General features: G+C 46.5%; 1 protein-coding gene across 2 annotated transcripts in view; it reads right to left on the minus strand.

Annotated features, from left to right (window-relative positions):
- LOC308467711 (putative helicase senataxin) overlaps positions 1-22,518 on the minus strand; it is a 228,626-nt gene that overhangs the window by 83,733 nt on the left and 122,375 nt on the right. For both annotated transcript variants that reach the window (XM_080989412.1, XM_080989411.1), the window contains exons 8-12: positions 18,862-18,952; positions 15,470-18,352; positions 12,843-12,945; positions 11,946-12,104; positions 11,243-11,466 (exon numbers count right to left, since the gene is read on the minus strand). In XM_080989412.1, the coding sequence (XP_080845538.1) occupies positions 11,243-11,466; positions 11,946-12,104; positions 12,843-12,945; positions 15,470-18,352; positions 18,862-18,952 (3,460 nt within the window). The remainder of the gene's footprint in view (positions 1-11,242; positions 11,467-11,945; positions 12,105-12,842; positions 12,946-15,469; positions 18,353-18,861; positions 18,953-22,518) is intronic.

Below are 22,518 nucleotides of genomic sequence, written 5' to 3' on the forward strand. Positions count from 1 at the left end.
GTGCAGGTCCTTAAGAAAAACAACATTGAATTCAGGTGGGAATTTCCGGAGGGAATTTCATTTTTCTACAAAACCAAAAAGCGCAGATTGACGAGTCCAGAAGAAACAGGGAAGTTTCTGAGAAGGTATAAGGAACTAAAAGTAGAAGATGGAGAAATTGGAGAAGTCAAAGGAGCAGAAAAAGGAGCAGGTGCCAAGGATGAATTAGAATCGGGGGAAGAAGAAGAAGAGAACGGGGAAAAGGTAGAAGAAAAAGAAGAGGAAGAAGAAGAGTCAGATAAATTATAAAAGCGTAAAAAGCAAACTAAATTTATTTAATTGGAAATCACCATGGCACTAAAATTATGGAATTGGAATATTAATGGGATGAATGAGGGGGGGAAAACGGAATAAAATTGAACAATTTAAAAAAAAGAAAAATCTGGACATTATATGTTTACAAGAGACACACGTCGCAAGGAAACATAGGAAAATTTTGATTAACAAAAGATTAGGAAACGAATTTGTATCTTCAGATAAAGAGAAAAAAAGAGGGGTAGTTCTATATATCAAAAGTAAAATTGAATCACAACAAATCTTCAAAGATGAAGAAGGAAAGATGATTGCAGTACGGATCAAATGGCAGGGCGAAAATTTGATAATTGTCGGGATCTATGCACCTAATGGAAACAAGACAGGTTTTTATAAATCTTTAGAAGAAAAACTATTTGAATATATGGACCAGAAAATCATAGTAATGGGAGACATGAATGGAGTGGTCTCATTGGAAATGGACAGACTAAGAGATGCATCAAGCAAAGAAGGAAAATTGCCTAAGACTTTTTTTGCAATGGTAAAGAATTATAATTTGATCGATATTTGGAGACTCAGATATCCATTGGAAAAACAATTCACTTATTTCTCTGAACCGAATCAGTCAATGTCAAGAATAGATCAAATATGGGTGTCGAACGATTTGACTCCAAGAATTCTTCAAATTGAGATCCAACCAAGAATAATTTCAGACCATAATCCAATAAAAATGGAATTGAAAGGATTCGAGGAAAGAACCTTTAGATGGAGAATCAATGATTACCTCTTCGACGATCAAAAAATCATTGAAAAAGCACAAAAGAAACTAACTGAGTATTTTGTGGACAACAGCAATAAAGGAACGAAGATGAGTGTAGTATGGGATGCAAGCAAGGCAGTGATGAGAGGTTTCTTTATCCAACAGAATTCTTTGAAGAATAAGAATAGAGAAAAAGGGAAAAAAGAAATCCTAAAGCAGATTATGGACAATGAACAAAAATTAATTAAAAAACCAAATAATTTTAAAATAAAACAAGAGATTAAGACTTTACAAACACAATTTGCAATGATCATAAATAAAGAAATAGAACTGAATATTAAAAGGTTAAGACAAAAAAACTTTGAATTTGCGAACAAATCTGGTAAATGGCTTGCGTGGCAAACCAAAAAGAGAAAAGAGCAAAATACAATTAATAAAATTATTGTAACCGGAGAAGAGGTTGACAATCCGAAAGGAATTAGAAAAGGATTTTTGGACTTTTATAGACAACTATATAAAAACAGAAAAAGAAATAATATGAGGAAAATAGAACGATTTTTGAAAGAAAAAAAGGTGCAGAAGATCCCGGCAGAAAAGAAAGACCAACTGAATGCCCCAATAGGAAACGAGGAGATAAAAGAGGCCATAAAGGAACTGAAAAGGGGGAAAGCCCCTGGAAACAGATGGATTTACATCAGGCTACTATAAAGAACTGAGAGATGCTTTAATGACACCATTGAAAGAAGTCATGAACATTATTTTAAAAGAAAGAGGCATCCCTGAAACGTGGAAAGAAGCATTTATTACACTTATCCCTAAACAGGACTCAGATTTAACACAAGTTAAAAATTACAGGCCTATTTCACTGCTTAATACAGACTATAAGATATTTGCATGGATTTTAGCGAACAGATTGAAAAAGATATTGCAAGAAATTATTCACAAAGATCAAGCGGGTTTCCTTCCAGGCAGGCAGATGAATATAAGAAATGTAATTAATATTTTGGAGTATCTGACTGCCAGGAATGAGAAACAAACTATATTAATGTTTGTAGATGCTGAAAAGGCCTTTGACAATATTGCTTGGGATTTTATGTTGAAGAACTTGGAATATATGGATGTGGGGATAGAGTTTTTTAATGGGATAAAGGCAATTTATACAGAGCAGAAAGCAAAATTAATTGTTAATAATGTGATTACAGAAGATATCAAAATAACAAAAGGAACTAGACAGGGATGTCCACTCTCACCACTGCTATTTATAATGGTCCTAGAGGTTTTTTTGAGGTCGATGAGACAAAATGAATTAATAAAAGGGGTAACAGTTGGTCAGAATGAATACAAAGTGAAAGCCTTTGCAGATGATCTAGTAATTACGATTGAAGAACCATTAGAAAGTGTAAAAGAAATATTGGAAGAGATTGAGAAATTTGGAAATGTGGCAGGGTTCAGACTAAACAAGAAGAAAACTAAAATAATTGCTAAAAATATGGATCAAAGTATGATAGAAATAATGCAACAAAGAATAGAGATAGAGGTGGTGAAAAAGGTAAAATATTTAGGAATTTGGTTAACTCCTAAAAATATTGATTTGTTTCAGAATAATTATACACCAGTCTGGAATGGAATGAGGAAAGATTTGGAGATGTGGGGAAGATTGAAGTTATCTTTTTGGGGTAGAATCTCTATGGTTAAAATGAGTGTTCTTCCAAAGATGTTATTTTTGTTTCAGACTATCCCCATAATAAAGGGGGTAGTAATTTTTAAAGAGTGGCAAAGAGTGCTCTCAAGGTATATCTGGCAGGGTAAGAAGCCGAGAATTAAATTTAAGTTATTAACAGATGCAAAGGAAAGAGGAGGCTTCGCTCTGCCGGACTTGAAACTATACTACGAAGCAGCATGTCTTTGCTGGTTGAAAGAATGGATAAAATTAGAGAATAAGGAGTTATTAGATTTAGAAGGATTTGACAGCAGATTTGGATGGCACGGGTATTTGTGGTGTGAAAAGAATAAAATTCATAAAGGTTTCGGGAACCACATATTTCGGCGCTCACTAATAGAAATATGGGATAGGTACAAAAACCTATTAGAACCCAGAGTTCCACACTGGTTGTCTCCATTAGAGGTTATGAGTGTAAAGAAAATAAATATGAGCGGTAACTGGATTACATATGGTCAATTGATAATCAAAGAAGGAGGAAAATGGAAACTAAAGCCATACGAACAAGTTAGAGAACATGTTTATGACTGGTTGCATTATTTTCAGGTTAATGAAATGTTTAAAAAAGATATCAAAGAAAAGGGTTATGTAGAAAAAGACTCAAAGTTCCAGACAGAAGTGATAAATAATGATTCTAAAATTCTGTCAAAAATGTACAAAATATTGTTGGAATGGAATACGAAAGATGAGGAAGTTAAATCGGTAATGGTACAATGGGCCAAAGATTTTGGTTACAATATACAGTTTGAGGATTGGGAAAAACTGTGGAAGGAGAACTTAAGATTCACTGCTTGTATGGCACTAAAAGAAAATGTTTTACAGATGGTATATCACACCGGTAAAATTAGCAAAAATGTATAAGACGTGTAATAAGTGTTGGAAATGTAAGGAAACAGAAGGAACGTTTTATCACATGTGGTGGGAGTGTAAGAAAGTGAAGGGATTTTGGGAGATGATATACAATGAAATGAAAAAGATGTTAAAATGTACATTTGCAAAGAAACCAGATGTCAGGGGTTCAGGGACAGAGGCACAGGGTAGGCAGGAGATGGAGAGCGATGGGGATGAATCCCAGGACAGCGAGGAAGAGGATGACAATGACTCTAGAGATTCCATGAGTCTTTCCAGCGAATCAGAGGATTCCCAGAAGGGGGCGCCGGTGGTCAAGGCCAGGGGAGCCCCAGGGGGGACGTGTCAGGAGCAGGGGGCCAGCGGGGGATCCCAAAGTGGCAGCTGGGCGTCAGGACCAGCCTCCCCGCCAGAGTGCAGCGAAGGGGGTGGAGGTTCCAGTGTATCAGGGGAGGCGGCTCCGGCAGTAGAGAAAGGAGGGAGGTCAGAGCAAGCCACCCTCCCGGAAGGGGAGGGGAGTAGTGAAGGGAGTAGCGTAGCTGTCAAAAGGAAAGTTAGAGGTTGGGGGCGCGCGCCAAGTTCAAATGTAGAGGCGCGCGGAAGTACAGGGAGCCCGGAGGAGGGGCCAGGTCCCAAAGCCCGCAGGAGGGGGCAAGAGCAGTCTGATTCCGCGTCGGAGGAATCCAGGAGGGGCGAAACCCCAGCGGGCAGAAAGACCCTGCGGAAAAGGAAAGAGAGAAAGAGGTGGAGCAGCGCAAGCCTCTTAAACTGGTGCAGGGGAGGGACGGATTCAGAAGGGACTTCAGCGGTCTAAGCCTAGCAGACGTAGGGCTGCGCGCCTCGGATCTTAAGCAAACAATGAACTGCAATAAACACTTTTGTATATAAGAAAAGAAAGGCGTTGGTCTTTTGTGAGCTGAGACTTGAGGCAGCCCTGACAGTAAGTCCCTTCTCAAAAACTGCAAAAAAATTTTTTTTGCAAAGCTCACGAAGTTTGGCAGACATGACTACTGAGGAGCAGATAACGACCCTGCAAAACGCAGTCGCTGAACTCTCCGTTGCAGTACGGGTCTCTCAGAAGACAGTTGCCGAAGCAGAAGCGCGATGCCAGGATCTGCAAGCCAGGTGGGATCAGGCGTGCAAACAGGGGTTCCCGGGGTCCAGATCAGAGGGAATCGGTCTCGGACGGAGGGGGGGCAATTTAGTAGCCCACTTCGATGGGAACCTGAAGCATTATCCCAATTTCAGAGCAGACGTCCTATACGCGCTGCATTTGCTTCGAAAAGACTTCAAAGATGAGGAGGAGAAAGTAGGCTTTATTGTGTCCCATTTGCATGGGGAAGCTAGAACCTGGTTACGCAATTTGTGGCACGAAGATGGTCTTGCCCGCAGGGACTCTGACGAATTTATCAAAGCCATGGACGCTTGCTTCCAATCTACCGTTGACGTTGATGTGGCGCACCAGGAGATGCATGGATTGCGGCAGGGCAAGGCTACAGTGCGTCAGTACCATTCTCGCTTTTTTGCATTGCTGAATGTGCTGGGCTGGGAAAAGGACTCCCTGGCAGTGAGAGACTTGTTCTGGGAGGGGCTTCATGGCTCAGTAAAAGATGAGCTGGCTAGGGGAGACAGACCTCAAACCCTAGCAGACGTCGTGCAGAGGGCACTCACGATAGGGGTGCGCCACGAAGAACGCCCTTGGCACAGTGAGGAGGGGCGTCACGTCCGCCCACCAGCTAGAGCGCCTCCTTTTCTTCTTCCCAGGGACCTGGGACGTACAAATCCCTCGCCTATGCTGAAGGGAGGGGAGGAACCAATGGATCTGGGTGGTGCAAAGGCTCAGCCAGCTGCCGGAGCCTCAGCGTCCGGAGCAGTCAAGGCGAAGCCTCCTAGAGGGACCAGGAAGTGTTACATCTGTGACAGTGCACAGCACATGGCTAAAGAGTGTCCCCAGAGGCTCCAGAAGCACACTGCAGCCTTAGCAACAGTAACAGGGGAAGCGTTTCAAGGAGAACAGTTTCAGGGAAACGAGAATGCCTGGCTGGAAGCAGAGATGCTGGGGCTCCGCCAGGCAAGTCAGTGAAGCAGTCCCCAGCGCTTTTGCAGCCTACAGACCCCTTACCACCCAAGCCAGTGGTGCAGCTCACTGCTACTCTCCAGCTACCTAATGGACTCACCCTGGAAGTCCCCATTACGATTGACTCAGGGAGCAACGCAGACTTCGTGGGGATGCAGTTCATCAAGCAGCATCGCATAGCGCTACTACCAGCCACGCTGCCTCTGAACGTCGTCACGGTAGATGGCAGAAAGTTGCTGGGTGGGCAAGTGGTACAACAGACGCCACCCATGCTGCTGAAAATTGGGAATCATCGCGAGGTCATCAGTTTCAATGTCACCCAACTGTCAGACACGCCTATAGTGTTAGGCATGAGTTGGCTGGATAGACACAGCCCATCATTAGCGTGGTACCAGCGGCAGCTCACCTTTGGTTCGTCCTACTGCGCACAACATTGCATCCAGCCCGGCCAGGAGGAGGAGGGCCAGGAGGAAGGGCAACAGTTGCATCTAGGCATGGTGCAGGCAGTGCCCCACAAGTACAAGGGGTTTTTGGAGGTCTTCTGCGAAAAGGAAGCTGACCAATTACCACCCCACCGGCCCTACGACTGTGCAATTGACCTCTTACCAGGGGCGACGCTGCCGACTGCGAAGCTGTATTCCATGTCTGAAGATGAGATGCAGGAACTCCGGGAGTTCATAGATCACAATTTGAAGCGGGGATTCATCCGAGAATCCAAGGCCGTGGGGGGCAGTCCTGTGTTTTTCGTGAAGAAGAAGGACACGCCCCAAAAAAGGCTCATTGTGGACTATAGGGCCATCAACTCGATGACAAAGCCCAAGGCCTTCCCCATGCCCAAGATTGACGACCTGCTCGCGACGGTGAGGAAGGGGAGGATCTTCACCAAGTTGGATCTACGCGGAGCATACAATCTAATACGCATGAGGGAAGGTGACGAGTGGAAGACGGCCATGTTCATGCCGCTGGGCACCTATGAATACAGAGTTATGCCGTTTGGTCTCCAAAATGGCTCCCACTGTTTCCAAGCATTCATGCACCACGTGCTAGCAGGACTCCTCTACAAGAAGTGCGTATGCTTCCTCGACGACATTCTGATCTTCTCAGAATCGCAGGAGACTCACGAGAGAGACGTAAAGGAGGTCCTGCAGAGGCTACGGGAGCACAGACTCTACGCCAAACTGGAGAAGTGCCAGTTCGACGTGACGGAGGTGGATTTCCTGGGCTACCGGCTGTCCGACAAGGGACTAGCCATGGACAGCGCCAAAGTCCGCGCGGTGTTGGACTGGAATAGCCCGCGCAATCGGAAGGAGGTCCAGAGGTTCGTCGGTTTCGCCAACTTTTACCGCAAGTTCATCAGGGGTTTCGCGAAAGAGACGGCAGCTATCACGGACACCCTCAGTTCCAAGAAGAAAAAGTTCACCTGGATGGACCAGGCGGAGCAGTCCTTCAGGAGACTTAAGAGTCTCTTCGCGTCCGAAGACCAGCTGCTACACGTAAATCCCAGCAGGCCCATGCGGGTTGAGACTGACGCATCTGACAGAGCAGTGGGGGCCGTCCTCTTGCAGGAAGATCCGCAAGGGAACTGGAGGCCCTGCGCTTTCTATTCCCGGAAGCTCAGCAAGTCGGAACAGAACTACACCATCTGGGACAGGGAGTTGTTGGCCATCCACGCGGCTTTCAAGGCGTGGCGGCACTTCCTTATCGGAGCCAAGCACACCGTGCAGGTCCGCACGGACCACAAGAACCTAGAGTATTGGCGCACGGCGAAGCTCCAGAGCCAGAGGCACATGAGATGGGCGGAGTTCTTTGCGGATTTCGATTTCCGGATAGAGTATATCCCGGGAGACAACAACGTCATAGCGGATGCGCTCTCCAGGAAACCGCAGTATCTCGAGGAAGCGGCACCAGTGGCAGCCAGGCACATTTTCGCACCGCAAGCGTGGGCGTGCGCTTCCGCCGCCGTGGACCTGGACGCGGTACGACGCGTGCTACAGACGGATCCGTTCGCACAATCCAAGATGGAGGAGGTGCGAAGAGGGACAGCAAAGGACGGCGAATTCCAGATACGCGACGGCCTGCTGACCCGCAAAGGTGCTCTCTACGTGCCGGGAGACGATCTCCGCGCGAAGGTTTTACAGCAGTTACACAACGCACCCAGCGCGGGTCACTTCGGCAAAGAAAAGACGGCGGACTTAGTAGCCAGAGACTTTTGGTGGCCCCAGATGCGGGGAGAGGTCGCGGATTACGTCGCCAGGTGTGACACTTGTCAGAGGTCCAAGCCAGTGCACAAGAAGCCAGCGGGATTGCTGGAACCGCTGGAGACGCCACTACAGCCGTGGGAAAGGGTGGCGCTGGACTTTGTTACTGATCTGCCCAGTTCGCGGGGCAAGACGGCGGTGCTTGTGGTTGTAGACCTGTTCACCAAGATGGTGCACTTCATTCCTTGCGCGAAGGTGGCAACAGCGGAACAGACCGCCAAGCTGTTCATAGACCACGTGTTCCGGGTGCACGGCTTACCGCGGTCCATCCTGTCCGACCGGGGTCGCCAATTCATTTCCAGTTTCTGGCAGAAGCTCCTGGGCATCCTGAATGTCAAGATCAACTTAGCGTCGGCGAGACACCCGCAAACCAACGGCCAAGCGGAGAGGGTCAACGCCATCATGCAGCAGTACCTGCGATGTTACGCCAATCAAAAGCCTGCAACTTGGGTGGACTACTTACCGATGGCCGAGTTTGCCTACAACAACACGAAGCATGCGTCAACGGGGGTGACACCGTTCTTCGCCAACAATGGGCGACATCCCAGAACCTTCCCGGCGTTGGAGACAACGACGCAGGGGGAGTCGCAGGGAGCTGAGCATTTAGCAGCAGAATTGCAGGAGGTCCACGAGGAGCTACGACGGCACTTGGAACTAGCTAAACACGCCTACAAAGTGCAGGCAGACAGGCACAGGAGGGCAGGAGAAGACATCCAGGTGGGGGACTGGGTATGGTTAGCAGCCCAGGCGGTGCCGGCCAAGTCGTTAGCTAAGAAGAAGCTAGGACACAAACAGCTAGGGCCATACCAAGTTGAGGGCAGGATCAATCCCGTAGCTTTTCGGTTGACCCTCCCAGAAGGTTCCCGAATGCACCCGGTCTTTCATAGGTCGGTGCTTACACCCTACAAGGCCCCACACAGATTTCAGGAGCCAGGGACGGCACCAGACCCACGTAGAGAGTCACCAGGGGGGGGGAAGTCACCGAGGACCCCGACACTCAACGAGGTCACGGAAATTCTGGACTCGAGATGGGGGGAGGAGGGAGTGGAATACCTCCTCGCCAGGCAAGGTACCCCGGCCAGCGCCAACAGTTGGGTGCCAGATTATGCTCTGGAGGAACCTCTTCTTAAAGACGAGTTCCATGCACTCTTCCCACACAGGCCCATGCCAGAGGAGTATTTTGACGACTGGCTTTTTACGCCCACACTTTCAGGCAGCACCTTCCGGGGGTTCTCCTCCGCAGAGGAGACCACGCCGGAATCGAGCCCTCCAAGGGGATCGTGCTCGGGGGTGGACACGGACCGCTCTTATTGGTGGGACGATCAACCAGAAGTGGGGTGGCGAAGGGGGCCTTGGCAAGCAGCATCGCCTGAAGTAACAGGGGGAGGGAAGGGCTTGGATGTGTTGGGGGAGGACCCCGGTTTCGAGCACGCATACACTGAACTGGAAGCAGAGGAGATCGACGTCGATGAACTGTATCCAGCATCTACCCCCGCTACAACGGAGCTCCCGGAACCTGCGCCCGAGCAGCGGGAGGGGGGAAGGGGGGGCTTCGAGGGGGGGATGGATGTCAGGGGTTCAGGGACAGAGGCACAGGGTAGGCAGGAGATGGAGAGCGATGGGGATGAATCCCAGGACAGCGAGGAAGAGGATGACAATGTCTCTAGAGATTCCATGAGTCTTTCCAGCGAATCAGAGGATTCCCAGAAGGGGGCGCCGGTGGTCAAGGCCAGGGGAGCCCCAGGGGGGACGTGTCAGGAGCAGGGGGCCAGCGGGGGATCCCAAAGTGGCAGCTGGGCGTCAGGACCAGCCTCCCCGCCAGAGTGCAGCGAAGGGGGTGGAGGTTCCAGTGTATCAGGGGAAGCGGCTCCGGCAGTAGAGAAAGGAGGGAGGTCGGAGCAAGCCACCCTCCTGGAAGGGGAGGGGAGTAGTGAAGGGAGTAGCGTAGCTGTCAAAAGGAAAGTTAGAGGTTGGGCGCGCGCGCCAAGTTCAAATGTAGAGGCGCGCGGAAGTACAGGGAGCCCGGAGGAGGGGCCAGGTCCCAAAGCCCGCAGGAGGGGGCAAGAGCAGTCTGATTCCGCGTCGGAGGAATCCAGGAGGGGCGAAACCCCAGCGGGCAGAAAGACCCTGCGGAAAAGGAAAGAGAGAAAGAGGTGGAGCAGCGCAAGCCTCTTAAACTGGTGCAGGGGAGGGACGGATTCAGAAGGGACTTCAGCGGTCTAAGCCTAGCAGACGTAGGGCTGCGCGCCTCGGATCTTAAGCAAACAATGAACTGCAATAAACACTTTTGTATATAAGAAAAGAAAGGCGTTGGTCTTTTGTGAGCTGAGACTTGAGGCAGCCCTGACACCAGACATATTTCTTTTAGGGATTACAGGAAAGGAAATAAGAAGAAAGGACTGTAAACTTTTCCAATATGCAGTTACAGCAGCAAGAATTCTACTGGCCCAGAAATGGAAACAAGAGGAAATACCGACGGTAGAAGAATGGAGACTGAAGCTGACAGACTATGCAGAACTGGACAGACTAACTGGGAAAATCAGATATCTACGAGACCAAAAGTTCATCAAGGACTGGGGGAAATTTGTTGAATATCTGAAAAGAACGTGTGATGTGCAAACAACACTAGTGGGGTTCCAAGAAGCACCGTGAAAGTTGAGATATATTGTTTGAAAGAAATAGAAGTGGGAGGGAAGGTTAACGGCAATATAAACAGAAGAAATGCGTAACTGGGAGGCAAATATGGATGATTGTCAGAGAAGCTGAAGGAAGTCCAAATAGTGTTAAATTTGTGGAAATTCTGATATGATTGTTTATTTGTGTTGGGAAATTAATAAAAATTATTTAAAAAAACAACAACAGAGAGGCCTGGAGGGTGGCATTTGGCCCCTGGGACTGAGGTCCCCACCCTTGTCTCACATCTAAAAGACCATGTTCCCAAGAGATGCAGATTTGTGGCCACATGTTACGGGCAACACTTGAAAAGCGGCGGTGTGTGAACCATAATTCCGAAGGCTTCCCTGGAGATGGCAGGAGAAAGCTTCCATCTGCTGCTAATCTTAACAGCTAACTGTCTCTCCTCCTATCCCCCGCCTCCACCTCCGGAAAGTTGGCTGCTGGAGTAGAAATATTCTCTTGCCTCTCTCTGGTCTTCTCTGCCCACCTCTGAGGGAGTTTCAGCTTAACACCTGGCTCATTGGCATACGATTTGTGTAATGGGTAGCAAAATATCTTGCACCTCCCCAAGTCAGAAGTGGGTTATATTGCCTTTTAAAACAAACACTTACAGAAGTCTCCAAGTCCACAGTTGAGCCTGTCAGACAGAAGTCAGAGTTTTGTGGGCTGATTATGGCTTTGGCTAGAGGGCTTCGGTTCAGAAGAAGGAGGGCCTTGAACATTTGCTCCGTTGTCACCAAAGAACTGACCACCACACACCTGACATTCTTATCAACACCGGACAAATTTCCTTGTGTCTTGACAGACAGGAGACAGGCATCCTGCTCTTTCATCTCTGAGAGAGAGAGAGAGAGAGAGAGAGAGAGAGAGAGAGATACACAGGGGTACAATTCAGAAACCACAGTGTATGCATTCATTATCATCTAGCATTCAAATCATGATTTGAGAGCTTTTCTAGCATACATATTAACAGACTGTACATTGTTTAGAGTTATTTGCCTGCTTCCATTTCCCAAAACCGTGGCTTGTAACCCCACTTCAAACAATGGCTTCTGATCTCAATCCATGGCTTCTTGGCTTGCCAGTGGATGATAAACCATGGTTTGTCAACTCAAAACTTCATGCCAAACTATAGTTAAGCTTTCTTAACCACAAAGCTTGGTGCAATACCTGGACTGAGCCAGAATTTCATGCTGAAATAGCAGAAATGGGTCCCCCATCCCAAATCAAATAACTTACTGACACCAAGGGTTGGCTAACATAATTGTTTTGTACACTTACTTATTAGTTTTTTTAAAAAACAACAACACCTACCAGTATAAAACCGAGTCACATAGCCCACATGGCGTAATGGACAGCTCTCTGCCTTGCCTTCTTTGCTACAGAAGTTTTGCTTTTCAGACAATATTAAGAACACCAAGTCACATTCCTTTGGGTGCAGCTGTTTGTCTAAATTGCTTCTTGAGATGTTAACTGGAGAAGTAATTTGAACACAACAAAAATATGCAAGCATTTAGCCACATACAGATACAACTACGTTGTTACCAAAAGCTCTTAATAAAACAGTAGGCATGTCGCGCACAAGTTGCTACAGCTGAACTTTGAATTCCAGATGTTTTTGGTTACCCAGTCGCACATTCTAATAAATATTCACTCAATTTAGTTGTATGAGCTTTTTCATTGGTGAGACCTGCTGAGGTCCATTTTGGAGAGAGAAAGCATTCTGGGTATTGAGATAAAGCAGGCACACCTTGCCTCAATCCTCGTTTTTTTTTCTTTTTAATCAAATAATATTGATTTTTATTCATTATTCATTTCATCATTTGCAGCACCTGGATATCAGTTTGTTTGTCACAGATATTGGTTTATTTTATTTCATAAAATTTATACACCGCTTGTTTGGTTTTTCACAACTTCAAAGCAGTTTACCAAAAGATTAAAACAATAAAATAATTGGTAAAAAAATTATTTAAAACATTTTTTAAAAATCAAATCAACGAGAAACTGAAAACAGGCTAAAATACACATCAACATTCTGTGTTGGGCAGAAAAGCAAAAAAGATACAGGCAGAATAAAGTATAATAGCCCTTGACTGCTCACCCCAACAGTCTGTTAACACAAGCACTTCTGTTATCTACTACAACCACCATTAAAAACAGGACTGCATTTCTACTTCCCATTTGTTTATATGCAGTGAAATTCTCACTCACTTGTAAAATCTGCTTCATTTGTGTCTGCATTGAAGTTCAGCAAATTCAACTCAAAAGGCCTTTGCTCTTTTGATTTCTGGTTCTCTAGCCACTCCTGTGCCATCTGCAGGGAAATGGAAGCATAGGCTTAAGAGACTGCTCTTCCACCACATGTGGGCTGCTAAAACCATTGGGCAGGATTCCCTGCTCATAAATGGGGCCCAGAGAGTCTGTGGCTCACCACAGTTAACTTTATTGACTGATTTTCACAGAGAGCAAGAGGAGTTACAGTCTAAGGAAATAATAAAATCCCTGCTTGCAGCAGCCCAACAACTGGTGGCACAAAACTGGAGAAATTTAGCAAACTTGCAACTTTTCTTATGAGGACAAAAGGTATGGACAGTGATATTAACGAAGAAACTTACCAAATATATGAAAGCTCTATATTGAACATAAGACTCCAACCATTTTATGGACATATGATGTTCTGTTATTACTTTCCTGTTTGGGAATCCATCGAATTAGCAGCCTCCATCTACTCATGGACAATTGTGATGCAATGTATTTTGTTAAATACACATGCTCTCGCTTAGTGGGATTGGGAGGGAGGACTGTATTGCTTTAAAAAAAAGTCTATTGATGTATTAGCATAATTTTGATGCATACATTTGTAAAACTAAATAAAAACATTCAACACCTGCCCCATCCAAAAAAAACCCAAATGGGACACTTTTAACCCCGCTCCCCCTTGCCAAAAAACCCTAGAGTCCACTACTACACTAGTGCAACAGTTAGGCTTACAAAAATTCCTTTTGCATGAACGAGACACCTCTTTTTTCTTTATTCCCCCCCCCCAAAAAAAAAACCTAGGTGCGTCCTATAGGGCGGTGCGTCCTATGGGGCGGAAAATACGGTATTTGTTTGAAAATATTGGATCTGTATTTTTGTCAAAATAATTTTGAAAAATGTAATTAAAAAAGCAATTTCACAGAAAAAAACAAAACATGGAAAAGAAATGGGTGACCTATAGGGACCTACTGGACCTCACAGAAGAGGGTGTGATGCTTAAGAACAGGCATAGGCAAACTCGGCCCTCCAGCTGTTTTGGGACTACAACTCCCATCATCCCTGACCACTGGTCCTGTGAGCTAGGGATGATGGGAATTGTAGTCCCAAAACATCTGGAGGGCCGAGTTTGCCTATGCCTGCTTAAGAAGTTAGAGGATAAAAAGGATTGGTTGATCAATTGGTTGCAATACTATCAACTGATTGAAGTATTTAAACAAGGTAAGAAGCATGGGTTTATTAATCAAAGCTCTCAGTTTGAAAAAGAGTTATTAGAGAACAGAGAAAAACTAATTTCAAAGATGTATAAGAGGCTTTTAGGATGAGAAACTAAAGATTGAAATAGATAAATCTGCTATGATCCACTGAACTAGCGATGTGGGCACAATATAGAGATGAAGGCATAGGGAAAACTGTAGAAATTGAATATAAAATTCTCAGTGTGTTATGTTTTGAAAGAAAACTTTATGAAAATGACTCACAGATGGTACTTGGCACCGAGTAAGCTAGCAAAAATGTACAAATCAGAGTCAGGCTTATGTTGGAAATGTAAAGAAGCAGAAGACACTTTTTACCAGATGTGGTGGACATGTAAAGTGGCTAAGAGTTTTTGGGAGATGGTTTATAATGAGGTTAAAAAATTACATAAGGTGATGCTCCCAAAAAACTCCAAGGCATTTCTCTTAGGGATAACTGGGTCAGATGTTTCAAGAAGACAGACGAACCAATTGTATGCTACAACAGCAGCAAGAGTACTCTATGCACAAAAATGGCGAAATCAGGAGACACCTACTAAAGAAGAGTGGCAGTTTAAACTGACAGAATACAGTGGTGCCTCGCAAAACGAAATTAATTCGTTCCGCGAGTTTTGTCGTCTTGCGATTTTTTTCCTCTTGCGAAGCACAGTGTCGGGAAAGTTTTGGAAAAGCTTCAAAAATCACCAAAGTCTTTAAAAACCTCAAAAAAGGCTACCACACCGCGTTCTATGAGTTGCTCCTCAAAGTCAAGTCGCAACTGTATTAACGGTGTTAAGAAAAAGGAAACAAACTTGCAAGACGTTTCCGTCTTGCGAAGCAAGCCCATAGGGAAAATCGTCTTGCGAAGCAGCTCAAAAACCAAAAAACCCTTTCGTCTAGCGAGTTTTTTGTCTTGCGAGGCATTCGTCTTGCGAGGTACCACTGTATGCCGAATTGGCAAACTTAACTATGGAAATTAGAGATCAAGAAGAGGTAGGTTTTAAGGAGGAGTGGAAACCTTTTGTTGAATATTTAAAGAATTATTGTAAACATGTTAAAATGTAGGTAGGATTTGAATGAAGAACAGCAACTGAATACTTGTTGTTGAGTACAGTGTGGAAAAGACAAGGTATAGAATATTGATAATATGCAGCAAATTTAAAAATTACGGGGGAAACCATGGAGGGGGGCGGGGAAGTTGAACACAAAATGGATGTGTATTTGGAAACATGTGTCAACTTGTCAACTTTTGAAATTGAGAGACAGAGAGAGAGTTTAATTGCAGCTAGTGGGAGGATTTCCTTTGAGGAGGAAAGAGAAAAACGAGGTGGTCTGTTGCCAGCTTACCGTTTCAAATGCATTTAGCATCATTAAGGGGAAGAAAGTATTGAAGTAGTCATTGTAATCCTCAAACTTGGCTGTGACAGGGGCAACAATAGACTGAAGGAGATGGCTTGGTGGCCCAAACAGTTTAAAGTTTGCAAACATGTCATAGTTCCACTTCAGCACCTCTCTGGTGAAAATCCCATGGTCTCTCTGCTGGGCATTCACAATGTTTGCTTGTGCAAAGGGTTGGTGCACTTTGTTCCAAGAACCAGCTCTGGGGGTGGGCAGCGCCATGACAATATGGTTATTTTGCACATTCAGCAACTGAGGGGTGTTGTTTGAAATCCGAGGCTGGAGAATGCTGCTCAGCGTCGGGGTCTTGAACTGCAAGTCATCATCACTACCCTGCAGTGGGCTTGCAGATATATTGACTTCCATGTTTGAGAGGTAACTGCCATCTTCTATTTGTGAACACAGTTCCATGTCCACTGGATCCAACTGTGTAAGAAAGAAGCCGTCACCATCTTTGTTCTCATTCAGTTGGGGCTCTCTCTTTTTCAAAGCCACATCCTCGTCACATGGGCTAGAGGAGGGATCTGGAAAGGTCAAATGATTGGTTTTACTAGCTCCAGCAGAACTTTCCTTCTGATTTTCCACCCCCACCATACTGGCAGACTGCACAGGTCTTAGCTCTGCCGCTTTGGGTTTTTTGGCTGGCTGAGCCTCCTGAGTTTCTCCGTGAGTACACTGACAATTCTCTCTCTCTTTGGGGTTTGTCTGCCTATAGAGCTGACGTTTTTGGCAGGCAAAATTGTTCTTATTTCTAGTAGGTAGTTGCTGAGCATTTACTAATTGTGATGTCCTTTCCTGGGGAACATCCACCTCGCCAACAATTTCCCTGTAACTGCGCAACTCAGGAAGACTGTCCTGTGTGCACTGAGCATTTTCGGCTGCTCTTTGGACTTTCTCTGATAGGCCATGTTTTTCTGTCACTAAGGTTGGGGCTGGCATATGTTGGATTTCGTTGGGTGGGACCAGAGCAGGAGTAGATCTTGCCAGTTTTGCCAGCAGTGGTTTTTTACTGTGCATGCTTGGCTTGATGCTTCCCTTGGGACTTTCTCTAGCTGTTTTAACCTGCCCATATTCTGCAGAGCTCTTCCCTGGCTGAATAGTGGATTCTTTGACAGCAGGTGCTGACCCTGAAGGACTGGCAGATGCTGATGTACTGGGCAGAACTGGATCTGTGCACCTGGAACAGCTTCCATTGCCAGCACATATCCCTGTGAAATTTGAGCATACCACTGCATTTCCCTTGCCGATGTGGCCTTCACGAGCTGCTGTATGATGTATGAGGTCTGGAGCAGTCAATGGCTCTTGCTCTGGGGCACTGAATTTCTTCTCAAGGCACACGTCCACTTGCCCTTTCCTGCTCTCTCTACCAGCTTTCATTTTGTTTTCATCCTCATCTGAAGAAGCGTCAGAAATAATGACTTGGTTTGGGGAATCATCTGCATCAGCAGACAACTTGTTGCTCTCTCGGGCAGACAAAGTTTGAACAGCTCCTTTAGCTTTCTTCTTAATGCATTTTTGGTGACGGATGATGCTTTCCTGGCTAGAGTCAATGGGTAAACTGCTTCCTTTAGCACACACAACAGAGGCCTTGCCTGAGCTTGCCTCTGATTTGCAAGGCAATGTGTCTGATGTGCTGCCTCTGGCTACAATGATTTCACTCCTCTGCCCTTCCTGGCTCTTTGTTCTGTCTCTGACCAACTGCAGCTTTTCTGTTCCTGGCTCCAGATTGGTATTTCCTCTCCTACTGCTTTCAGGTAACAGTTTTAATTGCAGGGTGCTGTCTGGTTTCAGAGATCTGATTTTGCTTGTAAGGTCATTTAGACCAACCTTTCTCTCCAAAGCACTGCTGCTGTTACCATTCTTTTCTGGAAGAGATCTGGAAGAACTGGGCTTCTCCTTTGTGCTGAAGTCTTTGGTCTCCAGGTCTTGAAAACCGAGGCCAAAGCTTTGGTAGAAGGGATCTTGCTTGTTTTGGACCCCTGGCCATTGATGAGACACCACATTTTTCTGGGCATCCATGTGTCTGTTTGCTAACACAGACAAGCAGGGTAGGTGCTCATTGTCCATATTCATTGGACACCTGTCTTCCTGCCTTTTGTGGTTCATCAGGAAAGTAGGTGAAGTTACACAAACAGGAGGGCTCTTCACAAGGGAGGAAGGATTTAACGATTTGCTCATGATGCTCCATATGATCTCCTTCAGAGTGTTCTGTAATTCTAGAGCCTGCTGGGAACTCAGCTCCCAGTGCTTGTGGCTACGGCGAAGCAAGTTGAGTTCATCAAGGAACTGCTTACAAGTGGGTGACTGCACAACCTGATACCCTTCCTTCAGGATGTTACGGATCAGTTTCATGCAGGCAAACTGTATGGGTTCAGGTTCCCAAGATGGTGATGTCACTGTGCTTCTTAAGCTATTCCTGACTACTCTTCTCTCAATGCCAGGCATGAACACCGTACTTGGAAGCATGACACATTTCACCACTATCCACACCCACATTTCTGAGCTGATCCACAGAAAATGAAGGCAATTTTTCTTAAGGCTGCACTCAACAACAGACACCAAGATCCAGATGAAGAACTCAGACACTTTGTCACAAGTCTCAACAGTGCCATTGAGGACATTTTGGATTTCCAAACACAGGTGATGAATGACCACTATGCTGTAGGCAATCCCCAGGTCCTTCAGGTCCATAAGGGAGTGGATAAAAGGGATGAACCATAAAAAAGTGCTGTTGTGCAACTGCATGTCTTGGCCGATGTCAGAATGTAACAGGTCGGTCAGAGTCTGGATATCTTTGTACAAGTAGAGGCAGTAATCAGGACAAATGGTATCCTGAAACAGGAAACAGGAAGTCAATGTTTAGCAGCATGTTCTCAACTTTCCTGCTCTGCATATCCAACAACAACCCGCCTCACTTCAAGGATTTCACTAGGAGGGGAAAGGGGGATTTGTCACCCTTCAAGTGTTGCTGGACTTCAAATTCCATCAGCCCCAGCTAGCATGGCCAACAATCAGAGATTATGGGAGTTGTAGCCACAGGTCCCCTGTCCCTATACTAGTCACTATACAGTGATCTTTTTTTTTGGGGGGGGGGGGTATTGCCAGCCAACAAGGCTAGAAACATTTTTTTAAAAAATGAAAAAAAGACAAGGTTTTCAAGGGGGTGAATTCTGTCGCCAATAAAAAACCACCCTTCAAACAAACATGGAGGAGGAAAACTGCTTCTGTTCTAGAGGACAGATGTGATTTGATACTTCTCTATAACTATAATCCAGAACCGTCCACATAGCCATGTTTCAAGCATGGAAGAAGACAGTAAGATAGATCAACAAGCAAGTTACCTTGTGGGGCTTTTCAATGTGGTAGTCATACGCCAGTTGGCTGCAAGTGACAAATTCATCTCCATAGTCCGACATGGGCTCAGATTTAGTCCTTCAAAAATATTAAGAAAGCCAAGGGTTTTGTCAGGAGCCAGTCATGTGAAGGTCAGCAATAAAAAAACACTGGTGTCAGTGAAGTTAGCTCTTTATTCAAAGAAACAAAAACAGTGCAGGCCTAGTGATCCCAGCAACTCTTCCCAGTAGGTCTTGGCCCAATGCAGAAGCTGCAAGGACTGAAGGTCCCTGCCCTCCCACAGCTGCCTATGGTCTCTCCTCTCCAGGGGTTTTTCCAAGCAGTCGGAGACTACGTCTGCACGCAACCAATCTCTCCTCTGCTCTTTTCATTTCTCTGCATGTTCTGGGAGGCCGGGGGGAGCGGAGCTGGTCACAGAAGGGAGACACTCCTTAGTCCTTCAGCAGCCTGCCTCTTCTTGGTCTACTGGCCCCCTTCCTCTCCAGCCTCTGAATTATGACTTTCTGCCCCAGCTTCTTCCTGTTCACTAAACCCTGTTACCTCTTCAGCTTCCAACACCACCTACTCCCAGTCCGCTCCCTCTTCTTCCTCTGACCACTCTTCAGCATCCCACCATCAGTCCCCTGGCTCTGAGCCTTCTTCCCCTGGAGGATCCCTTGGGGGTTCTCCAGCTGGCACCTCCCACCACTCCCCCGCATCCAGACAGTCCATGACAGGTTTAAACCATTAGCTACTTATTTAAATGTGTAGTACACACTATTCTGAAAGCTCGAGATTGGGGGGGGGGGCGGGGCAGGCAGAAAAGAACAGAATAAAATGTAATTAAGCTCAGTGTTATTTCCTCACTGACTTGGAGTCCCAAGACTATGGGAATGATTATGGTCTTACAATGTAATTTGTCACAAGGAGTACTTAAATTATTCTCAAACTTAAACTGAGACCCAGGTTCTGCTCAAATGCCTGCTTCAAATTTAACACTAAGATATAGTTTACGTGAAGGAGAAATTTCCATTTTCCTTCATCTTGTCAGGATCCATTTTGAGCCTTTAGGACTCCATATGCTGTATTAGTTTTATCATCTGTGTATGAACTTTGACTGACCTATTCTAACAGAGAAAAAACATTATTTTTAACCAAGAAGTTATGTGTTCCCAGTGTCCTGGTACACTGAGAGAACAAACTCTGACGGAATGCAATGTCACGGGACTGCCAAGGGACGCCTTGGAGTCGGGGAAGAAAAGAGTCAGAGTGGGAACAGTCAGAAGGAAACGGTCGGCAGATGACGGAAGGGGAAGAGGGGGAGAGCCAGGAGGAGGCAAGGCTCTCCGATGCTGAAGCAGAGCCCCAGCACCGCACAGGGAGCTCAGGTACAGGCGGGGAGCCTATGCCTGTGCCTTCGGCACAGGAAAGGAGAGGGTTAAAGCGCAGGGATCAGAGAGGTCCCATGAACATTCCAGCCATCTCTTCTGTTGGAGGAGAAGCAGGAGAAGACCACTCCCCGAATCTGAACCAGACGATTCGGATGCCTGATTGTACTGTGCTGCTTTTACATATGCAAAATAAAGAACTGTAAATACCTCTCTGAGTGAGCAGAGGGTGCTTATTGCGAATAGCATACACAAACCATCACATGTAAGCATATAATCACTGTGACAATGGATAAAAGAATGCTAGGCATAACAGAACTTGCATTTAACCTTAGGTCAATAGGACTGATGTATTAATCACAGATAATGGAAAGCAGATGTTGATAGACAAATGATAAACAGGGTGATTAACCAAAAGACATTGATAAATGATTAATGAAGACATTGTTAAAAGGAGGAGTTTGGGGTGGGCTCTCTCACTGGTCTAGAACAGGTTTTCAACCTTTTTGAGTCCATGGATCCCTTGACCAACTACATTCTTTCTGTGGCACCCCTGTGGGGCTCAGGAGCCCGGTTACATTTCCCCTTACCTGCAGAACTGGCAGCCTCTCACCCTTTTTCAAACACCCTCCCTCATGGAGTGTTCCCTCAGCCTCCTCTCCTCTTCCCTCTCATTGGGAGTCCTCCAGGTAGCTGTTGCAGTCCCTGGTCTGAGCTGTGCCCCCTGCCCCAAAGAGAAGTGTCTCCTCACACTGTCCATTCCCAACAGCAAGAGCTGGTGGGCTGACTGGCTGGGCCCCTTGAGTCTGCTTGCTTACTCCGAGGCTGCCTCAGCTCCTGGCAACCAGCACCCCCTGACCAGCCCCAAAGGCACCACTCGCCTGGGGAGCTTGTAGCCAGGGCTGCTGCAACAAACAGCTGTGCAAGCCTATGGGAGGCAGAGATGCGAGGGAGTGAAGGAAAGAGGGACAGAGGCCCATGTTGCTCGCTGCACCCCTGACCATCATCCAAGGCACCCCAGGGTGTCACGACACACATTTTTTGAAGCCACTGGTCGAGATTGATGTCAGTGGGTTGCAATAGTTGTAGGAAAGTTTTCTATAATCCTGTGATTGGTGAAGTAGAAATCACATGTTAGTTTAGAAGTGTATAAGTGTCAGGGCTGCCTCAAGTCTCAGCTCACAAAAGACCAACGCCTGTCTCTTCTTATATACAAAAGTGTTTATTGCAGTTCATTGTTTGCTTCACATCCGAGGCGCGCAGCCCTACGTCTGCTAGGCTGAGACCGCTGAAGTCCCCTCTGAATCCGTCCCTCCCTTGCACCAGTTTAAGAGGCTTGCGCTGCTCCACCTCTTTCTCTCTTTCCTTTTCCGCAGGGTCTTTCTGCCTGCTGGGGTTTCGCCCCTCCTGGATTCCTCTGACGCGGAATCAGACTGCTCTTGCCCCCTCCTGCGGGCTTTGGGACCTGGCCCCTCCTCCGGGCTCCCTGTACTTCCGCGCGCCTCTACATTTGAACTTGGCGCGCGCGCGCCCAACCTCTAACCTTCCTTTTGACAGCTACACTACTCCCTTCACTACTCCCCTCCCCTTCCGGGAGGGTGGCTTGCTCCGACCTCCCTCCTTTCTCTGCTGCCGGAGCCGCTTCCCCTGATACACTGAAACCTCCACCCCCTTCGCTGCACTCTGGCGGGGAGGCTGGTCCTGACGCCCAGCTGCCACTTTGGGAATCCCCGCTGGCCCCCTGCTCCTGACACGTCCCCCCTGGGGCTCCCCTGGCCTTGACTACCGGCGCCCCCTTCTGGGAATCCTCTGATTCGCTGGAAAGACTCATGGAATCTCTTGAGTCATTGTCATCCTCTTCCTCGCTGTCCTGGGATTCATCCCCATCGCTCTCCATCTCCTGCCTACCCTGTGCCTCTGTCCCTGAACCCCTGACAATAAGAGATTATGTTTGAGAGCACCAAAACACAGGAATTTTTTAGGAGACTGACCCTATTATGTTGTTGTTGGCATCAGTCTGTCTTGAACAGTGCTTTTTTTCTAGAAAAAGAGGTGCAGGAACTCCCATTTTTTTTGATGGACAATACTAAATTGTTGAGCTTATTTTAGGGGGGAGCCAAAGTTGCTAAGCCTTTTTTTAGGGAGAAAACACTTTTTGGGGGGCACACTTCTCTGCCCCACTGCCACATTACAAAGTCGCCTCTGACGTGCTGCCCCACAGCCTCCGACACAAAGCCACGAGTGGCAGGATGCAGCCCAAAGCCTCTGACACGCAGC

The sequence above is a fragment of the Podarcis pityusensis genome (assembly GCF_964106645.2).
Source record: "Podarcis pityusensis genome assembly, chromosome: W".
Lineage (NCBI taxonomy): Eukaryota > Metazoa > Chordata > Lepidosauria > Squamata > Lacertidae > Podarcis > Podarcis pityusensis.